The 26,603-nt window shown below is 49.8% G+C and overlaps 1 protein-coding gene across 2 annotated transcripts in view; it reads left to right on the top strand.

The window, feature by feature from the left end:
• RhoGAP102A (Rho GTPase activating protein at 102A) overlaps positions 1 to 26,603 on the top strand; it is a 49,772-nt gene that overhangs the window by 9,283 nt on the left and 13,886 nt on the right. Inside the window, exons 1-5 of one of the 2 annotated variants that reach the window (XM_065430091.1) lie at positions 11,101 to 11,307; positions 13,515 to 13,645; positions 14,468 to 14,624; positions 15,757 to 15,855; positions 18,471 to 18,694. In XM_065430091.1, the coding sequence (XP_065286163.1) occupies positions 11,268 to 11,307; positions 13,515 to 13,645; positions 14,468 to 14,624; positions 15,757 to 15,855; positions 18,471 to 18,694 (651 nt within the window). In that variant the 5' untranslated portion in view covers positions 11,101 to 11,267. Of the gene's footprint in view, positions 1 to 11,100; positions 11,308 to 13,514; positions 13,646 to 14,467; positions 14,625 to 15,756; positions 15,856 to 18,470; positions 18,695 to 26,603 lie in introns of those variants that run through there. The other variant, XM_065430092.2, reaches the window with a different exon arrangement.

Genomic DNA, 26,603 nt, shown 5'->3' with positions numbered 1-26,603 from the left:
AATCTTACTTTTCCGCATTACAAGTGTGTGTGCAAAAAAGCCTGCTGTGGGGCTACTGAGTATAAAAACAAGAATAACTGATTGACGCACGTGATAACAGTACAATAATTAAAATAAATGATTGGTGTCGTTAAAAAAACTGGCGAAGTCGCCGTAGCCGCTTCAAGGTCATAACAAAAAATAGAAAGAAAATAAAATAAAAAAGGGAGAAAACAGCTGTGCTGAAACCGGTTATGACGGCGACCTGGCTCAGTTGGCACGATCGCTTTGAAGGGACCATGCAGATTCCTGGCAACTCATCTCCACACCATTCAGTACACGGATTTCATTTCTATAGCACCGGAAAATTGATGGGTAGACATGCATATCTATATTACAGCTGTTTGTTTGGCCACACAGGTGGTTTCAGGTTGTCCTATCGCTTGGAATATCCCCATGGTTGAATTAATCAATTACTATGGCGTTTCTTTTTCGTTAACATCAGCTGTACAGATATGTGAGGCTGTCCCATGCTTCAATCACTCAAGGTTGTTCCTATTTCAACGTCAGTAATGCGCAAGGTCAACAAGGTGCGTGTTCGGCGGACATCGTTACCGGGCCCGTGGGCCAGCCTTTCCATTGCTTCTGCGGTAAGCTCTGCAGCTCTACTTCTAAAAAATACAATATGTAAGACATTTTGGAAACAGCGACAATTATGCCCCGACAAACACAAGTCCCGTTGCCGAAATTTCGTTGACGTTGTGCTTTTTTTTTTTTTAACTTGGTCGTCGTATATGAAAAGTCTATCCACATGGTGTCTCTTAAAACGAAGCGGCGTGGTGTTTCGCGTTTCCTAAATCGACCGACGTCAAAACGGCCGTAAAGAAAGACGTGTTTGAGGTAACGTCAAGTTGTTTCCATCACCAGGTAACCAGCCGTGTCGAACGCCGACACTTAAGCTACAGTGTTGGCGTCAAACGGCAACTGTTTCCGCGAAAGCCGAGGCCGCCTCATCCGCGCGTTGTGCAAACCTCCAGCACGGTGTTCACCCCCACTGTACGTGGACTGTCTCGGTGCCGGCATCGGGTCGAGTCGTAACCAGCCGAGTCGTATATCAGCGCGACGCAACGCGCAGTTGCACCGTGCGACAGGGTCGAGAGGCAAGAGCAGGCGGGGCCTTGGCGGAGATCGTTCCACTTTCGACCTCGGCGCATAGCTTCGGGCGTAAGTCACCGCGCAAGTACATAAAACGGACCAAAAGAGGGGAACGGCGAAAAAAAATATGTGGCATCCGATATGCGGCGAGCCCCCTCAGAAGAGGAAGAAGATAAATACGCGCGACTTTCTTCAAAGTGTCGCGCACTGCTTGAAAGGGAACCGCAAGAGGGGAGACAGCTCATCCCACCCATGGGAGGACCATTGCGAGATACCGTATTTTCTCGAATGAGGCCCGCGTCACCGCAGTTCGAAGCTCGGAAGTGTGGGAGCTAATGAAACTTACCCGGAACGCAGGCGCTCACCAACATGTGCACCAGAGTAGGAGCACACATTCAGCTATATAGCGACAGTCAATGTGACGAGCAATATAGTTAGTGAAGTTTTCCTATTCCGCGGCGTAGCACGCGCGAGCTCAGCAGGTGTGTAGTCACGAGCCTGCGAAGTTCCCGAAGACGCGCGGGCCTTACAATAGTAAATACGGTATTCGTATTCGAGCTGCTGTTGCGTGGCGGCGAAGTCGGGTGGTGCGCCCGCGTCGACGCAGCAGCAGCTGAGTGAACGGCGCGTCGTACGGCCAGGCGAAAGGACCGCGGAGGAGACAGGCGCGACAAATGGCCACGAGAGAACGGTGGCGGTTCGAGAGCGAACGGAGTCGTCAGTGGCAGCGCGCGTCTGCCATCGCACCATGCGCCACACCACCTCCCCGCGCCGGCGCTGTTGTGCAAGGCCGCTGCCGATGAGTCGCTCTGCTAGCGCTACCCACCCACCTCACCTTTCGAACCCCGGTTTTAAGTCGGGCTCACGTGACTGACCGCTCGCTGTCGCGCCCACGCTCGCGGAGGAGACACCCATCTTTCACGTGTACCGCGTGGTGTGTGCGTGCGTGCGTGGGTGGGGAAGGTGTTTTTGGGTGATTAGTTCTTTCTTTCTTTCTTGGCGCTGGAGCGCGTAGATATGGGGGGCGCAGCCCAAGTAAATCGAGCTCGCTTTTATACGGTGTAATTGGTGTAAATGACTTCCGGCGCAAAGGTGCGTTCATGTGGTTCTCGCTATAGGGCGCCTACTTCGAGCGAGAAGCTGACTTCGTCGCGCGAAACGAAAAGTTCTGCGTCAGCTTTCATACTTTGAAAGCTGTGAAGTTAGGTTTTCACTGGGTCTGAACACAAGATCAGTGTACCCGAATGAGGTTGGGGTGAATCGGAGGTGACTTTCAATGACCTATCCGCTACCAATCTTGGCCTGGCCGCTACCCAACCTGTCCTGGCCGTTGTTCCTTCCTGCATGTATACTGCTAAATAGACTGCTGGGCAACGGGTCATCGTCGGAACAGAGCATTATGGGACGCTTGTCCAAACCACCGTCCTTGAATGGTTTTCGCGCCTTTTGAAAACATGTCGACCGTGCGGCTTCAGCGCATTTCCATGCCTGCGCGCGCACGATTTCTTCCTTCCGGTTACAAGCGACAATACGCTCAGGTTATGGACTCGGGAGAGACTTTACCCGCGTGATCTCCCCCCGCGTGATCGAGAGTTAGGTCTAGTTAATTGTTGACCAGTCGCCACTCATCAGTGGAGATAATTCTTTATTAATACACCAGATTAAGCGCTCAAGGCGCACTCCGCACCAACCTTAAGCCAATACGTCTTTGGCGTGCCGGTATGGGGAATCGGAATATTTGGCGTTTGGTGAGACATCCGATCCGACCAATAGATCGACGTTCTCGCGGCAGGATTTGTGGTGAAAAATGGAGATGCAGTGCTTTGCGGTGGTGCTCAGGCTTATTGGGAGGGCCTTGTACGTATAGCGAAGATTCTGTGTAAAACATAGAATGAGAACAAAAAGTAATAAAGGACGCGTGCGACGTTACACAAGTCGAGCTTTGGCGAATGTCTCCTTTTTGGATATTGTTTGCTGTTTTGGAAAGGCTGTGTAATGCAACTTGAGTTCCGGCGTTATGGATTCAGCACCCGAAGCATTGATGAAACCGGTATTCACATCTTCAGCTTTAATGCTTGGCTGGGCGCATTAACCTTGCCGACCTATCTGCGGGCAAGTTGTTAAAATTGCCCGCAAACGATGTCCGCCGGGTAGATAATTCATCTGTAGCGGTGCAATTTGATTAAATTTTGTAGGCTTGTGTTTTGTGTTTGTCATAAAATGTATTTTTTTTTATTAAATGTACAAGGACCGTTCAGCACCAGTGTACGTCAAACGCTCAAATTATCCATTATTTGCAGCGGGTAAAATGAGGAAGAACCTCTCTACATGGGTTTTCGCGAGACTGGCGCGAACCCTCGCGAGAGCAGTTCCGAGGCCAACCACTCGAACCTTGGAAAGCGTTTTACAGCGCTCGCTTTTCTCAGCTCCTTGCTCAGTTTCGCACTGTTCGCGCCGGCCGCAGTGGTGGGTCGACCCAGGAGATATCGCAGTCTATGGTTCTCATAGGTATGTGCCGCTAGGTACGTGCCACTGGATATTTCGTTATACCGAGACAATGTGCCATCGCCGTCACTCTTATCATTGTCATACAGTCCACGTCAAGCCGTTATCGCAACGTCATCGTCGTCATACAGCCATTGTGGTCGCATACTTATCGTCGTCCCATTTTCGCCATGCCGTCGTCATCGTCATACTGTCTTCGTCATTTCATCGTAATGATGCTCTCACATATTCACTCCGGATTATGAAAAAAAAATTATGGGGTTTTGCGTGCCAAAATCACTTTCTGATTATGAGGCACGCCGTAGTGGAGGACTCCGGAAATTTCGACCACCTGGGGTTCTTTAACGTGCACCTAAATCTAAGCACACGGGTGTTTTCGCATTTCGCCCCCATCGAAATGCGGCCGCCGTGGCCGGGATTCGATCCCGCGACCTCGTGCTCAGCAGCCTAACACCATAGCCACTGAGCAACCGCGCCGGGTACTCCGGATTATAGGCCTGCGTTGTCACGCAGTCGTCCTCCTGCAGTCATCGTGATGCAGTCGTTGTCATGCCATCGGCGCGATGGTTTCGTGGTCGTTGCATCGTCCTCGTTCCAGCTTCGTCATCCGATTCCCGTCTTATACCGTCATCGACACGCTCTTAATTGCCATCATACAGTCATTATCATACAGTCGTTGTCACGGGCTGATGTCGTTATACTATCTTCGTGATTTTGCAATCGTCATCCAATCGTCTTACCGTCGTCGTCATAGCGCCTTCGGCTGTGCTTAGGAATTGTATGCTTAGAAGGCCGGCGAGCACTCGAGCACTGTAGAGGAGCGTAGCAGTGTAAACTCGAACGCTATAAAACTTAAACCTTAAATTGAAATGTCATGGTAGGAGCAGGACCTTCGGATCCCCAAACGATTCGACGACCTCGAGGAGATCGGGAGCGAACAAGCTTAGCCGACGCCACACAACGCTTAAACACTCGTTTTGCGCGTTCGTAACCGTTCTGCGAGCTTTTTAAAAGCACACTTCAACAAATCTATTTCTCTCTCTCTCTCTTTCTCTGTCTTTTTCGTAAGCATTGGTGCATGAAGGTTATGAGCTTGTAAAACAGTGGTTTGTATTTGACGAGAGAAAGTTCAAGCAACAGGTGGAGCATTTTTTTTTTAATCCTGCAGGTTGTACGACAGGGAAGCAGCTGATGCCAGAAATTTTCCATCTAAAGCGACAGTCACATCAAATGTATCTCCGACGCGCTGTGGTCGGAGGCGTCGCCGCATCTATTTCACAGCGCAAAGTGTCGACACAATAACCAGGACTGAAAGGCGCCCTACGTGGAGCCCCCCCCCCCCCTATCTCCCTCCCTGTTTCAGTTATAAAATATCTGACATCACATTGACTGCCATCCAACCTTGATTACATCGCGAGCATCGTGCGGCGTAAGAATCGGCGGGGCAATACCCCTGCGCGAACACGGCGGGAACGCCCCGGGCGGTTTGGCCGTTGTACATAAGCAAGCACGTGTGACCCGCTGCTTTACCGTAGCACAGTAGCATACGTCGTCATTGACTTGGCGACACCGACGTGAGCTTGGCCCTTGCGTGGAACAGCGCACGGACGGCATCGCTTTCCCATCTGCCTCCACTCGAGCGTTGCTCACCGTCGGCGACCGCACGCGTGCGGAGTCGCGTGCACGCCACGCCGAGGTCTTTGTCTCACGCGGGTCGAGCGGGCGGTAGCCGCGCCGCTAGCTCTCTTGGGGGAAGACCCCCGTGTCTCTCTCCTTTTTCATTTTTTTTCCTCTCTCTGTTCTCGGCTCCTCGAAATACGTCGGGCCAACCTGAGGCTTCTCGGGCTTTTCATTAAACAGACTGTTTCCGAAAGCGAACAAGCAAAATATTGCCTCAGCGCCGCGCGCGCGTGCAACGCGCGAACAAGGCGAAGCGAACCGCGCGCGACGCGGCCGGCGTTTATTTTGTTGGCGCGCCTCGCTGACGTCAGAGCCCGGAGCCTCCGGGGCTGCCCGGCGGGGTTGCCATGAGGGCCGCGCCGTGAGCGGCGATGACCGACTGCCGGGAGCCGGCCTCGTGGAGGGAAGAGGGCCGGCGGCGCAACCATGACGGCACATGCGACGCACGGCGAAGCCCGTCTTGTCTGTGTGCGCGCCTGCTGTGCAGTGCTGCAATGAGGGGCGCTGCAGGAAGCGTGTTGCCGCACGACGGCTCGGCAGTTACGTGCAGCGAAGGGCACTCGACGTGGCTCGGGCTGTTCCGCACGCTGGAGGAAGGGATTGGCGCGTTTGAGCAATGTGTCACTGCCGGTGTTTCCGGTTGTCTCGCTGTCCGTGATTATCCCGCGGCCTCTCCCCTTGTCTCGCACAAGAAAGCTATTTCAGCTGCGATTTCAGAGACGCCTTTGCGCGGGCAGACCGAGACGTCGATGCAGAGGAGTCGCCGAAGTTGCGAAGTGCCCTGTTACAGGACGGAGAGAAAGTTCTTGCTATGAACGAATATTTCAATAAAAGTGGATTTGCTACAATACCACTGCTCTCGAGCTTCGCGAGAATTCAACCAAAGTGATGTATCGAGTAATATTTCTTACGAGAAATAAAAACAGCGCTAAACGACTGGACGAGTGAAGGGACACAGACAACAGCGCTGACTAACAACCAAAGTGTCTTTATTCCTTCAGTCAGCATATATATGCTCCGCCGCTATGTGAAACCACAGAATCTACAGAATTTGGCATGCGCAAGTAGCCAGACTGAAGCTCGCAGGTTTCTCGGTACCACTTTTGACCAGCATTGCTGAAAGCCTCGCAACGAACCTTAAAGGAAAGCAGTCGGCAGCTGCTCTATCTGGGAATCGCTCACGGCAAATGGTTGCGGTTATACCATATGTTCGCCAGGTTGCGCACAATCTCAAAAAGGTTGTCAGCAGGGCAGGCGTCAGGTTGCTGTTTACTGCCAAAAATAAGTTAGGTAGCCTGTGCCACCAAGTCAATAGGGTAAGCAAGAACAACAAAAAAAGTTGTAAAAAACAGCACAGACAGAGGTTTGTTGGTGACTGTTGTGACTGTGTGGTGTATAAGATCCCCCTTTCATGCAAGCGTTTTTATATCTGCCAAACGGGCGTTGCATCAACGACCGCATGCGCGAGCACTTCAACAAATTTCAAAAACGGGCAAAAGATAGTCAGTTGTCACTGCATTGCAATGAATGCGGCTGCAAGCCATCTTTCGAAGGTGTAACCTTTCTGTCAAAATATCGTGATGACCGCTCACGCCTTATATCCGAAGCTTTCCACATTCACGTTAGTGCCGAAGCATGTGTAAGCCTTCCGTCCATTTCTCTCCTTCCGAAGGAGATTGCCTTCTTATCACATTAATTACAATTCCCCCTGCGCATGCCCAATTCTGTAGATTCTGTGGTTTCAGATAGCGGCGGAGCATATATATGCTGACTGAAGGAATAAAGACACTTTGGTTGTTAGTCAGCGCTGTTGTCTGTGTCCCTTCACTCGTCCCGTCGTTTAGCGCTGTTTTTATTGCTCGTAATCATGAACCAACCAGCCCAAATGCGTACTATTTTGCAGTATTATTTCTTAGTTCAAAATGTGTGCCCCGTAAGCGTTATGATGACTCTCCACGAGCTTCTTTCTGACTCTCGCACTCGCATTCCCAGTGTTGCTGTACGCAGATGCGTCATTCAGCTTATCTGCTACCAAGCAAGAAGTGGTGTCAGAGTCGTCCGACAGAAGCGCGCTTTGCAGTCACACCAAAGGGTTCGTTATTGCAGCAATTAGAAGGCTGAGCACCAGATGATCAAGAAGGCTGACCCCGACATTGTATGCGACTGCTGGCGCATATGTCATGTACTTGAAGCTTCTTCCAGTTGCTTGTGTGTGACAGTTTCAGAGTCTTCGAAGTGATCTTCTTCGACGGTGAAGTGTCACTCGCTGCCCTCAGGAATAGAACATAACCACCATTGTTGTTGCTTTCCACTCGATTGTTCACTCTATAGATGCTAATTCCTAGCCAGCCCTTGACTGCAGTCCTTTGCCACAAGCTACGGTGGCTATTCGCCGTTCTCATAAAATCTGAGGACAGTAAATAGCACCATAGCTGGGTGGACATTGTGCTGCTCTGTTTGCCGCAAAATGCAACAGCCGATATTCTATTTCTGTAAACGTCGACGCAGTTAAGCACGTATGACAATTTTGATGCCTTTAAAGCTTGCTTTTTTACAATGCGCATCATTGTGCGGAGAAGCCAATTTCAAAGTCGCTTTGCTGTACAGGAAATATGTTTTGTACGCTATAGCATTGACGTCACAACAATGACAATGTCATGATGGCGATAGTAACTAAGCCACGATTGCAGTGATAATAGCTACAGCATGACGACGACCATAGCAGCGAAAACACGACGACGACAGTGCTACCAGCGACGGCACAATGACAATGAGGCGACGGAAACAATAACATCTATGGTATGATAACAACGACGATAGCAGCGGCGGCACAAAAATTACAACAGTATGAAGACGACAGTGGCAACGACATGATGACGACAACAGAGGCTAAGGCATGACAGCGACAACGCTAGCAGTGACGGCACGACAGCAACGACGACAAAACAGCTACGGCACAGAGATGACCCCGGCACAACGGCAACGACGATACCTGCGGCATGATAACGACACCCAATGTACGACGATGACTATAGCAGTGACGGCACGGAGGTGACAACTGCACGATGACGACAGTTACAGCGACACTACAGTGACGATGGCAGCTATGACATGGCAACGATACAAGCAACGGCACGACGACGAAAACAATAACATCTACGGCATGATAATGACTATGACAGAAACGATAGCAGAACGACATTAGGCATCATGAAAACTGCATGACGACGACAGTGAAAAAAATTATGGAGCTTTACGTGCCAAAACCACGATCTGATTATGACGCACGCCGTAGGAAAGGGATTCGGGAAAATTTCGACCGCCTGGGGTTCTTTAACGTGCACCTAAATCTAAGTACACGGGTGTTTTCGCATTTTGCCCCCATCAAAATGCGGCCGCCGTGGCCGGGATTCCATCGCACCACCTCGTTTTTAGCAGCCCAACATCATAGCCACTAAACAACCACGGCGGATGAGACAGTGACAACGGCACGATGGTGAGAATAGTAGTTTTGGCATGCCGATAGCAGCAACGGCGCGACGGGAACCATAGCATATACGGTGTGACAACCACAACAGAAACGACGGCACAAGAATTACACTAGCAGTGATGGCACGACGGAAACCACAGCGTCTACAGTATGCCAATAATTATAGAAACGACCGCACGACGACGACGAAAATAGCAGTAATGGCACGACGGAAATCATAGCAGCTACGGTATGACAACGACAACGATGGGAAGAACGGCACAACGACGAAGACGACAATAGCCTCGATGACGCGAAGATGGCGTCAGTCCAATTTCTGCTTTCGGAAACATATACCTGCGTAACTTGCCTTAATTGTTACAACAAAAGGAATTCATGTTAAGTGCATTTGAACTAAACTTGCCCTATGTAATTATAAATAAAATAAAACTTCAATAAAACATTTTATTACCTAAACCACACTGTGCGATGGAAAAAATTAGAAGCTTGCGGTTTAAGAGCAAAAGGTTTTTTGCTTTTACGTTGTTATCTAACCACAGACAACAATACATAGACATAAAGGCATACTTTTCTGACTCTTAAGAAAATCCCGCCTGGAGACCCCAGAGGTAGTAGTTTGGACCATTTTCTTCGTATTTTATCGCACACATAGACACTGAAGGAGAAAATGTCATATACGCCCATGATGCCAATTTATTGTTCTTAGCCACACCACCGTCATATTTATTTACAAGGGCTAACTCAACGCTTATGTGCCTGGCGGAATGGACAGAGAAAATTCATTAAAGATTAAAACAGCCAAAACTAAGGCCATTTTTATCGCCCGAAAAACAAACGTGTGCATGTAAACTATGGCATTCTGTTTATTAACTCAGAAATCGAAATAGTAACATCATTTAAAATATTATGGGTGTTTTTCACTGAACGTATGACATGAGACGACCACATCAAATACATAGCAGCAAAGCTCTCTAGCGTCATAGGAATGCCGTACACTAACAAACGGGTTTTACCGACTAAAGTTATAATGCTCTTGTACAATGCTTTCTTTTACTCGCATCTAAACTACCGCCATTTTGTATGGGGAAGCACGCCCCGAGAAGGCTACAGAAACTGCACATCCTGCAGAAAGAAATATTAAGGAACGTGTATATAACGTCGCATATGACCACCCTTCAGCGCCACGTTTAGAAAAGGAGATACCGTATAATACAAGTACATGATATATGTAATTAGCGCTTAATCCCAAAGTACAAAATGAAACTAAAAATAACATTCCTTGAATTTTTGATATTGCATTACTAATAAAGATGAAAGAGGCTAAATATGCGACATGAAGTTTAGACATTTGGCAAACGTGTCCACACAGAACAGCCTACAGCGAACACATTAAACGCACACTACCAAGAACGCCTAAATCTTCCACATACATGATATGAAGCCCGTCATTATGTCCCCCCCAAAAAAAGAACACGGAAGTTCGTCTCTAAGCTTAACTTTTTTCTATGTATTGCTCACTTCTAAATATATATTTTCTAAACAATCCAGTTATTCTTGCTTTTGAAGTGATCGTTATTTAGTATTCCTATACTGATTGGACTAACAGCTGTATTTTATGGCTAATCATAACAGTATAGAATAGTGAAATTTACATTAACTCTAAATAATAAATCTTCCAGTTGATAGTCAGCGCTTGCGTTGTGCCTACGCCTCCCTTCGTGTTCGTTTTCAGTGCGCTGTTGTTATTAACCGTGAACTAACACCAACTTGCCCAGTTTTATAACCTCTTCAGCAGTTTTTTACTGTGAGATGCTTTATGCTGACTACTGTAACTAGTCGCGCATTCTGTATCATACTGCATATATTTACTGTCAACTACTCTTGCTTGTTTCAACACCCAATGTGAAGCACACTAACCAACGTGAAGCACCCTAACTTGCTGCGCTTTGACAACGCGGGCTAAGTCTGCATCAGAGTTTTGTTTTGCGTCGGGTGTCTCTCTTCAACTCATCCCCGCGAACGTTTCGTTTGAAAGACAAGAACTCGACTGATCAACAGTGCACATCAAAGGTCCTGTAGAGAAGAAAATCAAGAACAAAACGGCGTGCTCAGATCTTTAACTTTTATGCCCCCGGTGTGTTACCCTTTAACATTTTAACTTAGCACTCGTCGTCATTCGTTATTGACAATGCTATATTACCGTTATTATTCATTTAATTTCTGTCTCCATTTCGGTTTACCCACCCGATTGTGGCCAAATACGGTAGTGGGTACGAGCCACGGGCTTCCTGGATAGTAACAGTAACAACAACAACAACTGTTTGTCAGCACGGGTGGCCGTCCGCGTGTCTACGTGGACTTCTGGACCTAAGCCCGACCGGCAGTGCGTCTGGCTTGAGAACTTCGACGCCTGCGCTGTTAAACATCCCCCCGGCGACGCTGACGCTTGAAGAAACAAATGGACGTGCACCGTGATTTTCTCCGCTGGAAGCTCTTCGGTCAGGCACCTATTATCTTTACGTTACTCTCTTTTTTTTTATCCAAGACAGTTCGTTATCTCCATTAGGTAGAAAAAGAACACAAAGCTTTCCGATATCAGTATTCTTTTGCAATCCTGAGATAAATATCGATAAGTCGAGCAAGGCAGCAGAGCTTTACAGATTTAATCATGTTGTTAACCTAACGTGATGTGTCTGTGTACTTCATTGGAAGAATCTCACATTATAGAACGAGTGTAATGTCCATTTTATAATTTATAACCTCGAAAATGTTTAGACGGACCCCTGGTCACGTAGCGCTTGCTGCTAGCGGCTCACATTTTGCGTGTAGTATCGTGAAGGTTTTTTGCCTCGACCTAAACGGGCCCCTATGCGCAGCTGCAACTAACGACATAAAGGTAACCAGTTCAAGAGCTGACTCGTCTCGAAAGGGCTGCGTCACGCCGTGGTTCTGCCACAGAGCACGTAGGAATGCTGTATCGTGCGAATGGGTTGCATCGAAGTTGAAGTATACACTCGTGCCGTCTCTTGTGTTCGCATGACAACGTACTAGCAAAGTGCAAGCCGTTCGAGACGAGAATTTCAGTGAGCTTTTATACGTACATTACCACTCTGTGCTTGTACTCGTTTGAGCGATTCGCTTCGTGATACTGTGGGAGTTCCAGTGCTTAAGTTCCCGCCAATGTTACTCCCGCATGAGCGTGTTTTCTGTTCTTGATTGACCTACTCAGTGACATTTCGATAAGGCATGCTTCTGCTACCATGCTGCGCAAATAAATTTCAAGAACCGTCCAGGCGCCATAGGCAATACCCTTCTTGCCTCGCATGCCGAAGGCGAAAGGAAAATAGAAGAAAGTGTGAGCGCAGTAATATTTATTATGATATGTATAAGATCATGTATGACTTTATTTGTACCTATGTAGTGTGTTTTTCCGCTTAAAGCAAACAAGTAACTAAAGAATGGAGCTGGCGCCCTCATACAACATGTGTCGGAGACTACTGAGCCTTAAGAAAAGATTGCGACATATTAACCCATTTCACGATGACTCCCGACGGCAATGCGTTAGCATTGAATCAATATGGCGACACAAAATATTGCCACCGTCGGAACGAGTTATATATGAGGCGTTACTGCGGCGGGACTCCTCTTTCGGACTTCCCTAGGAACAGTCGGCGCCATCTAGAGCCGCTGCCGCTAAGCCTACGCATGGCCCCCGAAATGCATGGCTCGTCGGTGCGTGCTAACGCTAAGAAACGCGTCATGCGGCAACCGGACTCCTCTCTCACGCTTCTACCCGGACGCGCTGCGCCACCTAGTGGCAATGCCGCGAAGTCCGCGCGTGGCCTCCGAGAAGCGGGGTGCGCCTGTGCCTGCGAAAGCTAAGAATTGTTCCCTCGCTTACCGCACACTCAATGGCACACACTCAGTGACCCAAGTTGGTGAGAGGTTTGTTGAAGAGTGGCACATGCTTAGCGCGCTTATGGCGCAGCTCGCTAGAGCGTATTCATTGAAAAGTGGCACACACCCAATCCATTTGTGGAGCCGCCTGCTAATGCGTGGTGCTACTACTGTGCTTGAGGAACCCTTGTGACGTAGATTCGACTCCGCTGAGCATCGAAGAAATTGAAGGGATCTTTTCGTCATTATAAAATGGCACATCTCCCGGACACATTACCTAGCTACCCTAGTAGGTGCCGAGGACGTTCATTGATCAGCGGCACACACCTACTGGCACATACGTATAGGGACCCAAGTTGGCATCAAAGAGGTTCATGCAACGCTAGCAAAGACCGAGTGGCACATACCTAGTGTATATGTACAATAGGTATTTGACGCCGACTAGTGCTCTTAGTCAGCTTCAAAGAGTTTCTTCGAACAACGGTGCCAACAATTATCGCGTCTAAAACGATCCATGTAGGCATGAAAGAGGTTCGTTGAAGAGCGGCACGTATGTACACATTGCCACATACTCAGTGATCCAAGTTGGTCCGACGGTATAGGTCTCGAAGCCTGGTGCCGCAGCACAGCAGCCCGATGCGCTAACTGTTCGACCACGGACTACCCCAGGTAGGCGGGATAACGGTTAGATGCAAACACAGATATCTGTAACACCCGGAAAGTGCATGAAGTACCCTAATAATGTTAGCGCATTAATAAAAACCTCAAGTAATACGTTTCGGGAGGCTGAACTATTTTTTTTTTTCAGGAATGCAGCAACAGCAGCACGCTGGCCGTCCGTCCGGCCGGCTGTCCAACGTTCCCCGCAAGCTGTGGAGGTCGCGAGCCAAGTCCCAGTCCAGGGTGTCCACGCTCAGCATCTGCAGCTGGACCCCCGAGGTCGGCGCCACTTGCTGTGTCTCCTTCGCTTTAGCTCCCACAGATCATGAGTGTGTTACATGATAAACTTGAAAAAGCACAGCATGGTGAGCAAAAAGAAAGGAAGAAAAATGCTAGTTCCGTAATGGATCCGAAGAGCGAAATCCCGCAGTTAAATATTGCTTTAAACTGCAGGGTCGCTAATAAGACTCGCTTTGGTTGCGTAAGCTGTGCTCTCTTCATCGTTGTCTTGACTATTTTACTGACCTAAACGTTCAAAAGACGTTCGAACGCCCGTGACTACGCGCAAGTTTAGCACTCTGCGCCGTCACTCAGAAGTCGACCAAATATTTGCAAACGCGTGTCTCTCTCTCAGAAATCATATCTTAACAAATAAACTATACTAAGAGACGGAAATAAGCAGGGTGAAGACTCAAGGAAGGGGATGAGAGAAGAGTTTGCAGCGATGAATTCACAGCGGATGGGCGAACGCAGGACTCCAAATGTGATTACATTACGACCTTCGCTGTCTCTAAAAGGAGACCTCACCTTGTCAGCATCGGCGTCGAAAGAGAGAGAGAGAGAGAGAATTAAGAATGTCGAAAATACAAGTTGTGAAACGTTTCGAGACCGATGTTCTAAAGTGTTAGACGACCATTAAGGTCCGTCGTTGTGAAAGCCAGTGATACCAGCGATGGAATGAAGCGATCGCGTACCATATCCCTGTAGTACAGAAGCACACGCAGGCGCGCATGCGCACGCGCAGTCGTTGTGCACGTTTGATTTGTCGGTACTGCACTGGCCCGGGCGCTTGTATACGAGATGTTCTGCCGGCGCGTGCAGGGTAGCTGCCGGTGGCGTTCCCGGACCGGGGGCCGACTGACGCTCCGGCCGACGACGCTCGTGGCGCTCACTGAGGCGGAGGCCATGGGCTTCCGGCCGCTGGCTGTAAATAGGCTGCAAAGCATCGGCATCGGCTGCAAAGTAGACATACCCAGAGGTGGGCGCTCATATACCAGTGCTCCAGTGCAATACGAGGCCGTTTACTGTAATTCGCTTGGTCGAGATAACTGCCTTCTAAGCTAAATGCTGCCTTATTGGGCAGGCCACCGCTGTAGTCACGCTGCACGCACTCGGTGCAGCGAAGACGACACAAGGAGGCGATCAGGCACACCTAAGCTTTGCGTCTTAACAACTGCTAAGGCTAGAGTGGAGGGAAAGTCAGTCGCGGGGCGAGAAGCATGAGTAACGGCCACCAGTCCAACCGGCAACGCTTCCGCGAAACCAAGTTGTCTCGAACAAGCGGCCTACGGCACACGCGAAGCAAACGCACTTTCGGCCGCGTATATTCTAGGTCTCGCACTGTGTAAACAAGTTTCCTGTGTTTTGTGCCGTTGTGCGGATCGCTGTATGGCATAACGTGGCTTGTAATTGCAGCTGCCTAGTTTCAACTACCGTTCGATTGCTCCACTAGCTATTGCAATTCCGCTCAAAAGCACCCACATCGCGTGTGCCACGGATAAGCTCCGCGAGGTAACCAGGTCTGAAATACATCGGTGGGCCTCAATTTTCATAAACGCAGGCACGGGCTGCAGTCGAATGAGTGCTTCGGTTTCATCAGCTAGCACACACGCTTGTCGTGCCTGAACACCACCAAGAGCAGCCTCCCGCTCTGCGCTGCAGGCTTGAGTAATTTCAAACGAAGCGTGTGGACAACGAAAGTCCTGCAGTGTACCTGCAGTTCTCTCCATTGACTGCAGGCGAAATGCCAATACAAAGATAAATGCGATCTTGTACTCAAACTGGTTGACTCGGGCCTCGTTTCAGCGTTTTCGTGGATGTTGAGGCGTGTGGCATCATGTGCTAGCTGCTGCTCGCGGGAGCGTACTCTTGAGTCGGCACATACATCACGTGGGCTTGTAGATCACTCTTGCTAATCCTAAACACTGGTGAGCCTATGACGAAAGCACAAGTGGTTTCGCGTGAAGGCTTCTCAGTTCACGGTTCATATCGCTGTGCGCGTGCTGAATTGAATAACGAATAGGATAACAGTAATCTTATCTTCAGCCTCAGTATAGCCATTGAAGGAGTCCCGCCTCACAGCTTTCTTCATCTGTGGTCTGTACGTGCAGAGGACAGCACGGAGGCCTCGGCGAAACTTCGGAGACGGCCCGCCCTACTTCGCAAGAAGGCCATTACCACGAGCTTTTTCGAAAGTCGCAAAGAAAGTGGTAAGAAGACGCACATACTCGTCTTGGTCCGTCAAGCTCGAGACGTGGAGTGTGCATGCAGTCAGCGATACCGAAACGTGATGTCTGGAACGCGCGGCGTTTCTTGTATTCCGCGTGGCGTGTTGGTGAGAAGCGTTTTTTTCACTGACTTCCAGCATTATTCAACGAAAGCCTGTTGTTGAGTTGTGCCAATCGCACATATTTCAAAACCTACCACAGGGTGCAGGAAATGTCGTGCGCTGCGATTATTTTGTTTCACGTATATTGAAGACCGTGTACGCTTCTTTTTTTTTTCCAGCGCTTCCTAAGGAAATGTTTCATTTGCATACCGCAGCGTTCGCTCTTCCGGAATCTCCTTAGACGTTGCGCCCCTGTTTTGAGTTTTCCCGACAGCGAAACTATTACTTCGCACGCACGCGCACGCTGCGTTAGTAAACACGTGACGTACTACGTTGAGTCACGCCCTGGCATCACGGGAGTGGATGGCACCATCGCGTGTGCCAACGAAAACCTGCAGCTTTTCGTTGCGCTGCGTGTAATCTGGTTTCGAGCAGGTATACGCGCGTTCATTCGCCACCACTCGGTGACGTCAGGCGAGCGTATACTTGACAGGCCTGTGGTGAGTTTGGCGACCCCTGCTACCGATGTTTTTCGCTCTCGTAGCGCCGGTTGTGATGGAGCGACATGTTTAGCAGGGTTTTATTTTTCTTTTTTTCTTTTTTTTTTGGGGGGGGGGGGGGGGGGAGGCGCGTCAGACGGCTGCATAAAATTGGAAAGGCGCGCGGCGACAGGGCGTAAGTTCCCTCGCCAAACTGCATTGAGATTCGCGCTCGGGTGCCCGGTTTGTAAACGGCACTAGTTCCGCGTGCCTTCCCGTCGCGTACTGCATGCATGTCACCGTCATAGTTTATCCACTTTTGAGTTCACAACACCACGTTGCCATGACACCTAATCGCATGCTTCTTCCCAGAGGATAGACGTCTGCGAAGCAGAGACCACGCAGTGGACAGCAAAAGCACTCGGGTTAAACAAGACATTGCTTATCAGTTGCTGAGAGTTGTTCATTAAAACTGCGACGTTCATAAAAAGTCGAAGACGTTCAGCGCCTTAATGAGGCTCCGAGAACGTTGCATATCCTAAGACGCGCTACCACATGGGTACCAATAGATCGACTAAGTTCCTCAGAAATCACGAGGTGCGAGAGGGGGGGGCACTCTATTACATCTGCTCGAGGCGGCCGTGCACGCAGTATGGTGCACGATCATTTCGCGCGTAAAACGTAAGCTTTTCAGAATTGGTCTTCGGCGATCTTTTTCACGGCGCGTGGTTGTGTTGGTGAGTTATACGTTGGCTTTATCTGCATACCTGCATTGTTATGGCAGAACCCCATCGTCGACTGATATGGCAACGTTCTACGCTAGAGAAACTTGTCCAGTGCACTCAGCTTAGGCTTTTTTGAGGCAATATATCAGGGATACCTCAACGAGGTTAGGTTGACTGATCAACCATTTAGCGTTCTGAGCAACGGACAGGTCACGTGGGACGGAGGCATTTCCGAGGGAAAATACTGCGCAGTAGGTTCCCTGGTCTGTAAATACACTGCGGCCAACAGCGGCGCATGTTTTCGCTTTAACGAGAAGGCCACAGTAATCAAAGTTCATGGGAGACATTAAACTTGACGAAGCAACGCGCCTGTGCATTGCCGTTCAGTTACAATGACCAAGTGATGTAAATGTCCCGCGAGAATGTCAAATCAGCAGTGCATTAAGTGTTAGCAAACTAAAGCGTACCGAGCTCAAAAGCGAAAAATGAAGAAAGATAAGACGGCCGGGCATGTAGTAAGTTTTGCCATTAACTTACGTTTGGTAAAGACGAACTGTTGGTGTAGATTTCGCTGGAAGAATTATATCTTTGAAATAATGAATACTCTCTTTAGAAAACGAGATAGCAATCCGATTTGTACATGGAAAATCTCGAATAGCAAAGTCAGAAATAAAATAAGCCTTATACCGTTTACTAAATTCGGCATCGCATAGCGTGGAGGTGTAAGGTATAGGGTAATGTGCAGTGATCGCAGGCGACATTTCACGTCAGCGTCAGAGCCCTTTATACATGGCCGTGTCTCTCAGAGCTTGTGACAAGTGGCGCCATGCGCGCTGTCAAATACGATGGCGGCACGTTTACAAGCAGAGCTTTCTCGTAGTAAGGGCATACAAAACTTCCCGCAGGTTGACATTGTAGACTTTCGTTGCTCGCTGGACGAGGACGAAAACGGAGGAACACACAAACACTGGTGCTGTGTTCCTCTGCCTCCGTCCTGCATAGTATACGGCTCTGCAAAAGCTTATATGTCAAACAATAAACCACCTCTCCCAGATCATCTTAATTACTTCATCTCACAGGTATGGTGCTTCACGAACTATAGCATGCAAATTTGCATGTTCTTATTTGCGCCTTGCACGTGAACTAACAAACCAGCCAGTGTCTGCATTAATTGCTGCATAGCTGTCAAACCGGGCTTCTGAACGATGATTCCAATTGGCGACACCACGATTTGAGGTTTGCGTACACACATACGGCAAGAGTCATCCCTGCCGTTTTCTGCTCTCCTGCAGCAGACATTCCGTGTGGCCAGGTGTTCGGCGTGGGGCTGCAGCAGGTGGTGCAGAGCGACCGGCAGCGGTTCCCGGACTCGACGCTGGCCCAGCCGGCTCCCTGGTCGCCGTGGGACCTGGGGCCGGACGTGGCCGCGGCGGACGCCCTGTCGCGCCGCTCGGACAACGCCAGCGAGAGCTCGCTGTCCTCGCTCGCCGACTTCTCCACCGAGGACTCCAGGAAGGCGAGTCTCGACCGGGGGTGGCCCGCCCCTCTCGACGTTCTTGTGTGTGGCCGGGGTATAGCCGCTCGCTGCGTCCTAATATAGAAAAGCTGCCTGTATGTATGTGAGGCACAACATCGAGCTGACACCGACATGCGGGGCTCGTATTACGTAACGATTCTTCTATTTTCTTTTTCTTCTTTTCTTTTTTTTTCCTGCCATCCGGCATTCGTTCGCACAAAGCCGCGCCCCCGTTATCGTGCAGATCGGCCACTCAGCGGTACAGATGATGAGAAATGAATAGGGTTGGACACCGGCCCACAACTGGACGACTGCCCTCGCTTCGCTTGGGCATCAGCCTCCCCGTTCCCGATATCTTTATGCGTCAACGAGAAAGAGGCAGTGGGCCAAGAGCACGCAAGGCCACATAGAAAAAGCTTTTGAATTCTCTCGCGAACATGGATGGGAAAATGATTACGCTGCATAGTTGTAATATATATATATATATATATATATATATATATATATATATATATATATATATATATATATATATATATATATATATATATATATATATATATATATATATATATATATATATATATATATATATATATATATATATATATATATATTGTAATGAAGAAAGGAGGAGAATGGCATACCGATCATCATCAAGAACAGAGGGCACGAGACCGGCGTTCGAACACCACCATCTTGCTCTCCGCGCTCACTGTTCCGAGCTACCGCCCGTTTGTTGGACTCGCTCAATAAACTTCTTTACATTTGGTGGATCGTGCGGGGTACGCACATCGTCGGCACCCTGGAACTCCGATCCCGCACGTTGCACTCGACCATGCAAGCTGACGCAGCCCAACAGCCGCCACCTCTCCCGGCCGCCGTTTGTCCCGGCCCCGTTCGCCAGCGAGACCCCCCGGTATTTTCGGGTACGGAAGACCAGGACGTCGAGGACTGGCTGTCGTCCTACGAAAAAGTTAGTGGACCCAACAAGTGGGATGACGCTACTAAGTTGAGTACCGCGAACTTTTACTTGGCTGGCGTGGCGAAGCTGTGGTATACGAACCACGAATCGGAATTTGAAAACTGGTCTGCTTTCAAGGAGGCAATATCTGCCGTTTTCGGTCGCCCTGCCGTGCGGAAGTTACGCGCCGAGCAACGGCTGCGCACACGGGCACAGGAACCGAATGAAACATTTACCGCCTATATTGAGGACGTACTCGATCTCTGCAGGCGCGCCGATGCCTCAATGAGCGAAAGTGCCAAAATACAGCACATCATGAAGGGCGTCGACGACGATGTCTTTCAGATGCTTCTTGCGAAGTCTCCTGGCACAGTGTCTGAAGTGGTAACTCTGTGCCACAGCTACGACGAGTTGAGAAGGCAGCGGGCTCTCACCCGACGTTCATCTCAGACGTACAATCAACCGCTCGCTGCACTGGACATCATGCCTGCCCAGCCATACCTTATCGCACAAATGAAAGAATTTGTGCGTGAGGAGGTGGCCCGTCAGTTGTCTCTCCTGCCGTTTGCTCAGCGTCAGGAGCTCCCACAACAGCAGCAACTGCAGCGACCAATCCCGTTGGCTCCCGTGCTTCGACACGTCATTCAAGAGCAGATTTCCGAGGCCATGCCGGTGCCCATTCAGCAGCAACCTGTCGCCGCGCCTCTTAGTTACGCTGAGGTAGTAAAGCGGCAGCAGCTTCAACAGCCCTCACCACCCCATGGTGTGTCGTATGCTGCAGCCCCGATTCAGCCGTCCGTGACATGGTCTGCTCCCATCCCTGCAAATCCCTGGCGAACGCGCGACAACCGGCCGATCTGTTTTGCGTGCGGTGGCCCTGGTCATATCGCCCGATTCTGCCGCCGTCGCGCGCCAGGATATTCAGACGCCCGTTCACCGAACTACATAGATCGTCCCCGCTCTCGTTATGAAGATCCGGGTCCCCAACCAAGCACGTCTTCACGTGACTATCCGCAACCCACGTCTCGTCGCTCACCTTCACCCCGTCGCCGCTCCTTGTCGCCCATGCGTCGTCGACCAGCCCCTGAAAATGAGGGAAACTAGCCTCCGCAGTTCGTGAGGCAAGAACTGCGCTGTCGAAATGCTCAAGTCCTCGAACTTTGCCGTCGAATATTGTCGAAGTTTTCGTAGAAGGCATCCGTGCATATGCTCTTGTCGATACCGGTGCTGCCGTTTCTGTTATAGACGCCACACTTTGCCGCAAGCTTCGGAAGGTGACCACGCCTCTTGAGATGATGCCCTTACGTACAGCGAATGGAGACCCTGTTCGGCCTATAGCTGCCTGCACTGCTCGACTTATTATAGCTAAAGAACACTACATTGTCGAGCTTATCGTCCTCTCCTCTTGCTCGCACGACATTATACTTGGCTGGGACTTTCTATCGTATAATCACGCCGTTATTGATTGTGCCAGATCTGAACTTGAGCTCTTCCCCTTGTGTGACGAGTCCTACTACCCCGCTCATCAAGCCGCACACAAAATAGTCGTCACAGAAGACACAGAAATTCCGCCGACAGCAGCTGTTTTGCTCCCCGTATTCTGCAACAGCATATGTGATGAAGCTGCATTCTTTGAACCATCATGCCTTCTTCTAAATCGGAAGCCACTTCTTTTGCCTTATTCGACCCTCTCTATTTCGAATGGAACAAGCGCTCTCTGCCTCACAAATCCTCTTCCATATCCCATCAGACTGCTTAAAGGTGAATCCCTTGGATGCGTGCAACCCATTGATATCGGCCAAATTTTTTCCGTGCAGCAAGATTCAGCTCGACGCGACCTCGACGTCATCAGTGCTCTTACCCCTTCTGATGTTCCAGCTGCTGACCTATTCGATTCGTCCATCGCAGACGGACTGTCCCCATTTGAACGCACTGCTCTTCTCCAGCTGCTCTACCAGTTCCGCGACTCCTTCGATGTTGCCCAACGTGCCCTTGGCCGAACTTCTACCATTGTTCACAACATCGACACCGGCTCCAACTCGCCAGTGCGACAACGCCCTTACCGCGTCTCCACCGCGGAACGTCAAGTTATTACCGACCAGGTTGACGATATGCTTAAAAGCGACGTTATTCGCCCTTCACAAAGCCCGTGGGCATCCCCTGTGGTTCTCGTTAAAAAAAGGATGGATCGATTCGCTTCTGCGTGGATTACCGGCGCCTAAACAAGGTCACTCGAAAAGACGTGTACCCTTTACCCAGAATTGACGATGCCCTTGATTGCCTACAAGGTGCCGAGTTTTTTTCGTCGTTAGATTTGCGTTCCGGGTATTGGCAGGTACCTTTAGCAGAGGCCGACCGTTCAAAGACAGCCTTCGTCACGCCTGACGGTCTATATGAATTCAATGTCATGCCCTTCGGCCTCTGCAATGCGCCTGCCACCTTCGAACGCATGATGGACTCGGTTCTGCGGGGTTTGAAGTGGCACATGTGTCTCTGCTATCTCGAAGACATTGTCTTTGCGCCAGATTTCGCGACCCATCTAGAACGCCTCAACCATGTCCTGACGTGTCTGAAAACCGCTCAGCTGCAACTAAATCTCAAGAAGTGCCGTTTTGCTGCGCGAAAACTTACAATTCTTGGTCACGTTGTATCAAAGGATGGTGTGCTTCCGGACCCAGCTAAATTACGTGCCGTGACTGACTTCCCCAAACCGACGACTCTAAAGCAGTTACGAAGCTTCATAGGGTTATGTTCCTACTTTCGTCGGTTTGTGCGCAACTTCGCCTCTATAATTGCGCCTTTGACCCAACTACTAAGCAGCGCCTCCAATATCTCGTCATGGTCTTCTGAGTGTGACCAAGCCTTCTCCACCCTTCGCCGTCTCCTGACGTCACCACCTATACTGCGCCACTACGATCCTACGGCCGCAACTGAGGTGCACACAGACGCCAGCGGTGTCGGCCTCGGTGCTGTTCTCGCGCAACGAAAGCCTGGGTTCGCAGAGTATGTCGTCGCATACGCCAGCAGAACGCTCACCAAGGCTGAATCAAACTATAGCGTCACCGAGAAAGAATGCTTGGCAATAGTCTGGGCGCTTGTCAAGTTCCGCCCTTACTTATATGGCCGCACGTTTGATGTAGTTACGGACCATCATGCATTATGTTGGTTGTCTTCGTTGAAGGATCCGTCAGGTCGCCTTGCCCGCTGGGCTCTTCGACTTCAAGAGTTTGACATCCGCGTTATATATCGTTCCGGACGCAAGCATGCCGATGCTGATGCACTGTCGCGGTCACCACTATCCACCGAAACTGCGTCCATATCCACTATAGCCCTTCCATTGTCAGCTCTTGACGTCGCCACCGTCTCCTCTGCACAGCGCCACGATCCCTGGATCGCTTCGCTTCTTGACATTTTATCCGGGGCACCCACTCTTTCGACCACTCGTACTCTGCGACGCCAAGCTTCACACTTCAGCATCCGTGATGGCCTCTTGTACCGGCGCAACTACTCGCCAGATGGTAGGAAGTGGCTCCTAGTTATCCCTCGAACGCTTCGCTCTACAATCTGCGCTTCCTTTCACTCCGACCCGCAGTGTGCTCACGGTGGCGTCTTCAAGACCTATGAACGCTTACGGAAAAGGTACTATACTGGCGCGGAATGTTTCGCTTTGTCCGCAAGCTCATTCGCGGCTGCCACGAGTGTCAGCGACGAAAAAAACCACCGCATCCTGCCGCAGGTTCATTGCAGCCCCTTCCATGCCCAGAACGCCCATTCGACCGCGTTGGAATTGACCTTTATGGACCTTTACCTTTGACCACGGCCGGAAACCGATGGGCTATCATTGCTGTCGACCACCTTACACGATACGCCGAAACCGCTGCTCTTCCCACGGCGACAGCACAGGACGTCGCCTCTTTCATCCTGAGGCGTTTTGTGCTTCGGCATGGTCCTCCTCGCGAACTCCTCAGTGACCGTGGCCGCGTATTTCTCTCCGATGCAATTCAAGCACTTCTCCACCAGTGCAAAATTGTACATCGAACGTGTACTGCCTACCACCCTCAGACGAACGGTCTCACTGAGCGGTTTAATCGGACTCTGGGCGACATGCTTGCGACACATGTTGCATCTGATCAATCAAACTGGGACCTGGTTCTCCCGTTTGCGACATACGCGTATAACACCGCTACGCAAGTCACAACCGGGTTTTCCCCCTTCTTCCTTTTGTACGGTCGCCAGCCGACGCACACTATCGACACGTTGCTGCCATACGCACCAGATACCTCAGAGTGCACGCCCGTGTCAGCAGCGGCCCGTTACGCTGAAGATTGCCGACAACTAGCCAAGCGCTTTACTACAGCCGACCAACAACGCCAGAAAAACGCCCGCGATGATGATCACTCTCCGGCCGCAACATTCGCTCCTGGAGCACTTGTGTGGCTGCTTGTACCACCCTGCGCCCCTGGCTTGTCGTCCAAACTGCTCCCAAATTATCATGGTCCCTACCGCATCGTCCAGCGTACTTCCCCCGTAAATTATGTCATTGAGCCTCTTACGCTGCAAGGCGACCGTCGTCGCCGTGGACGTGATGTTGTTCACGTAAACCGCCTCAAGCCGTACTTCGACCCTCTTGTACCCACCTGTTAGATCGCCAGGATGGCTCCACCTTTCTCGACGGGGGCAATTGTAATGAAGAAAGGAGGAGAATGGCATACCGATCATCATCAAGAACAGAGGGCACGAGACCGGCGTTCGAACACCACCATCTTGCTCTCCGCGCTCACTGTTCCGAGCTACCGCCCGTTTGTTGGACTCGCTCAATAAACTTCTTTACAATATATATATATATATATATATATATATATATATATATATATATATATATATATATATATATATATATCCGAACTAGCCCATCGGCAACATATTTCTTTCTGAAACAGCGAAAGACGTGATCGATGCCTTGCGCTGTTGTCGGACGCCCTCCTTTTACCGGCCTATTTATATGCCCCATGAAGCGAAAAAATCCGGCGTCGGCGTTAACATCGCATGGCAAAAAAAAAAAAAATGCTTCCGTCACCAAGTGATGACGTCACGTTCCCGGCTCTGCTGCGGCCCGCACTGCGAAATCGCGGCGTGACCCGCAACCCCCCCCCCCCCCCCCCCCCAGAGAAACGACCTGAACAACTCCCAACATTAGATCAGAGTGTATTAGAGTGAATTAAGGTAAAGTAAGATGGATTAACGTGAATTAACGTGAATTAACGTGAATGAAGGTTGGTACAAATTCGAGCAAAATGGATTAAGGTGAATTAAGGTGGAGTTTTAAGTGAAGGTGATAACTTAGACGAGTACTCATGCTTTCGCATTCAAACAACGTAAGGATACTTAAGTGACTGTCAACTTTTTACAGCAGCGTGCTGTGCGATCTCGGATGCCGTGTCTGCGCCAGTTTCATATTATACTCTGCAGAGTTTCCCGTTGCCGACGCTTTTTACCCAACAGCTGCAAGTTTTCGCAAGGGGTAATTTTTTTTGTGTGTGTTGTAGATGTACGTGTGTAACGATGGTGCCTGCGTCTATTGGACCAAATTTCTAATCGAAAGAAAACCATGTTCGAAACAGGCTGAGGTTTTCTATATTTCATAATTTATTTGCGATGGGTAATATGTTACGACGCGTATCTTCGTTATGACAACATACTTAGAATAAATTCATGTTTGCTGCGACAGAGATATCATGCCGTGTATACCAAGAATCAGCTATCATGCGCGAAAAAAAAACATGTTAACGTGATAACATGCAGTCAAATGCAAACAGGTGGAGCGGCGCGATATGAAACTGCGGCACATGGACGCTCATAGCCTGGATTACGAACATTAAATAACATGCTGCCTAGACTATTGAATAAATATTGCATAAATATTACATATTGAATAAAAGGGACTTTTGCCACAGTACGCGGAAAATCAAGTATTGCAAAACTGTTGTTTGAAATGAATGTATCTTTCTTCAGGAATCAAACTAGAGCAATGATTAGTTCTTCAGTTTTGTAGCGCCAGTTTTACGGCGAAGCATTATTTGCCTCATTCCAGGCACTTTGCGTTAAATAGATAGGTATGTTCTTGTGTCGCCTCGTCTCAGACCTCCTCAAATAATGAGAAATGCATGGCCGATGGTGAAATCGGACTTCTCGCTTCCTGCGCAGCAGCCCGCGGTGCTCTAATCATTGGGCCACACTCGTGTACGCGTACTGATCTCGTGTCAAAGCCCTTTGGGAGATTTGGCACGCGCCCTGTGCGTGCGTTCATCCCTCGTGAGAGCTTGCGCTTTGACACGCCGAGTTAGGCTGCACGCACCGCCTTCGGGATCGGCCCACGTTCCGCAACCTTACTCCCTTAGCAGCCAATGATACGTATATGCTGCGCGACATTAGAGAATTTTAGTGTGTCTGGTATTCCAGCAAGCGCGGGCGGTTTGCCGGATGAGCGGGGGTCGTAAACGTGAGCGGCCAGATTGGTGGCGCCAGCTGTTGATGCAATGCTTAACCACACAAAAACAAAGCCAATTACTATATTCTGCTTAGCTGCTGGTGTACATTTTCGACAGCGGCGTAATCGTGTTAATTATATGCCGCTGCCGTAAATTTGTACCAGCGGCTGGTGTTTCGTCCTTGTTACTTTGTGGATGCATGTGCTAGCGCTGTTACAATATTCAAATCGTACCAGCAGCGAAGGAGAATATAGTAGGTTACTGCAACTTTAGCACTGTGTTTGTTTGGTTGAACTCTACGCCACCAGGCAGCTGCATCCTCTCCGGCTGCTCACGCTTCCCCCGCCGATCCGGCAATCCACCCAAACCACCCCGTTTGCCGGAATAGCGGACAGGTTTTTACCATCCCTGCACCGGAGTACAGTTGTGCCCCATTGTCGTTTTAACATGCACCAAG

The sequence above is a fragment of the Dermacentor albipictus genome, chromosome 3 (assembly GCF_038994185.2).
Source record: "Dermacentor albipictus isolate Rhodes 1998 colony chromosome 3, USDA_Dalb.pri_finalv2, whole genome shotgun sequence".
In the NCBI taxonomy this organism is placed as follows: domain Eukaryota; kingdom Metazoa; phylum Arthropoda; class Arachnida; order Ixodida; family Ixodidae; genus Dermacentor; species Dermacentor albipictus.
The sequence above is the reverse complement of the archived record's forward strand: the minus strand, read 5'-3'. Positions and strand labels throughout refer to the sequence as shown.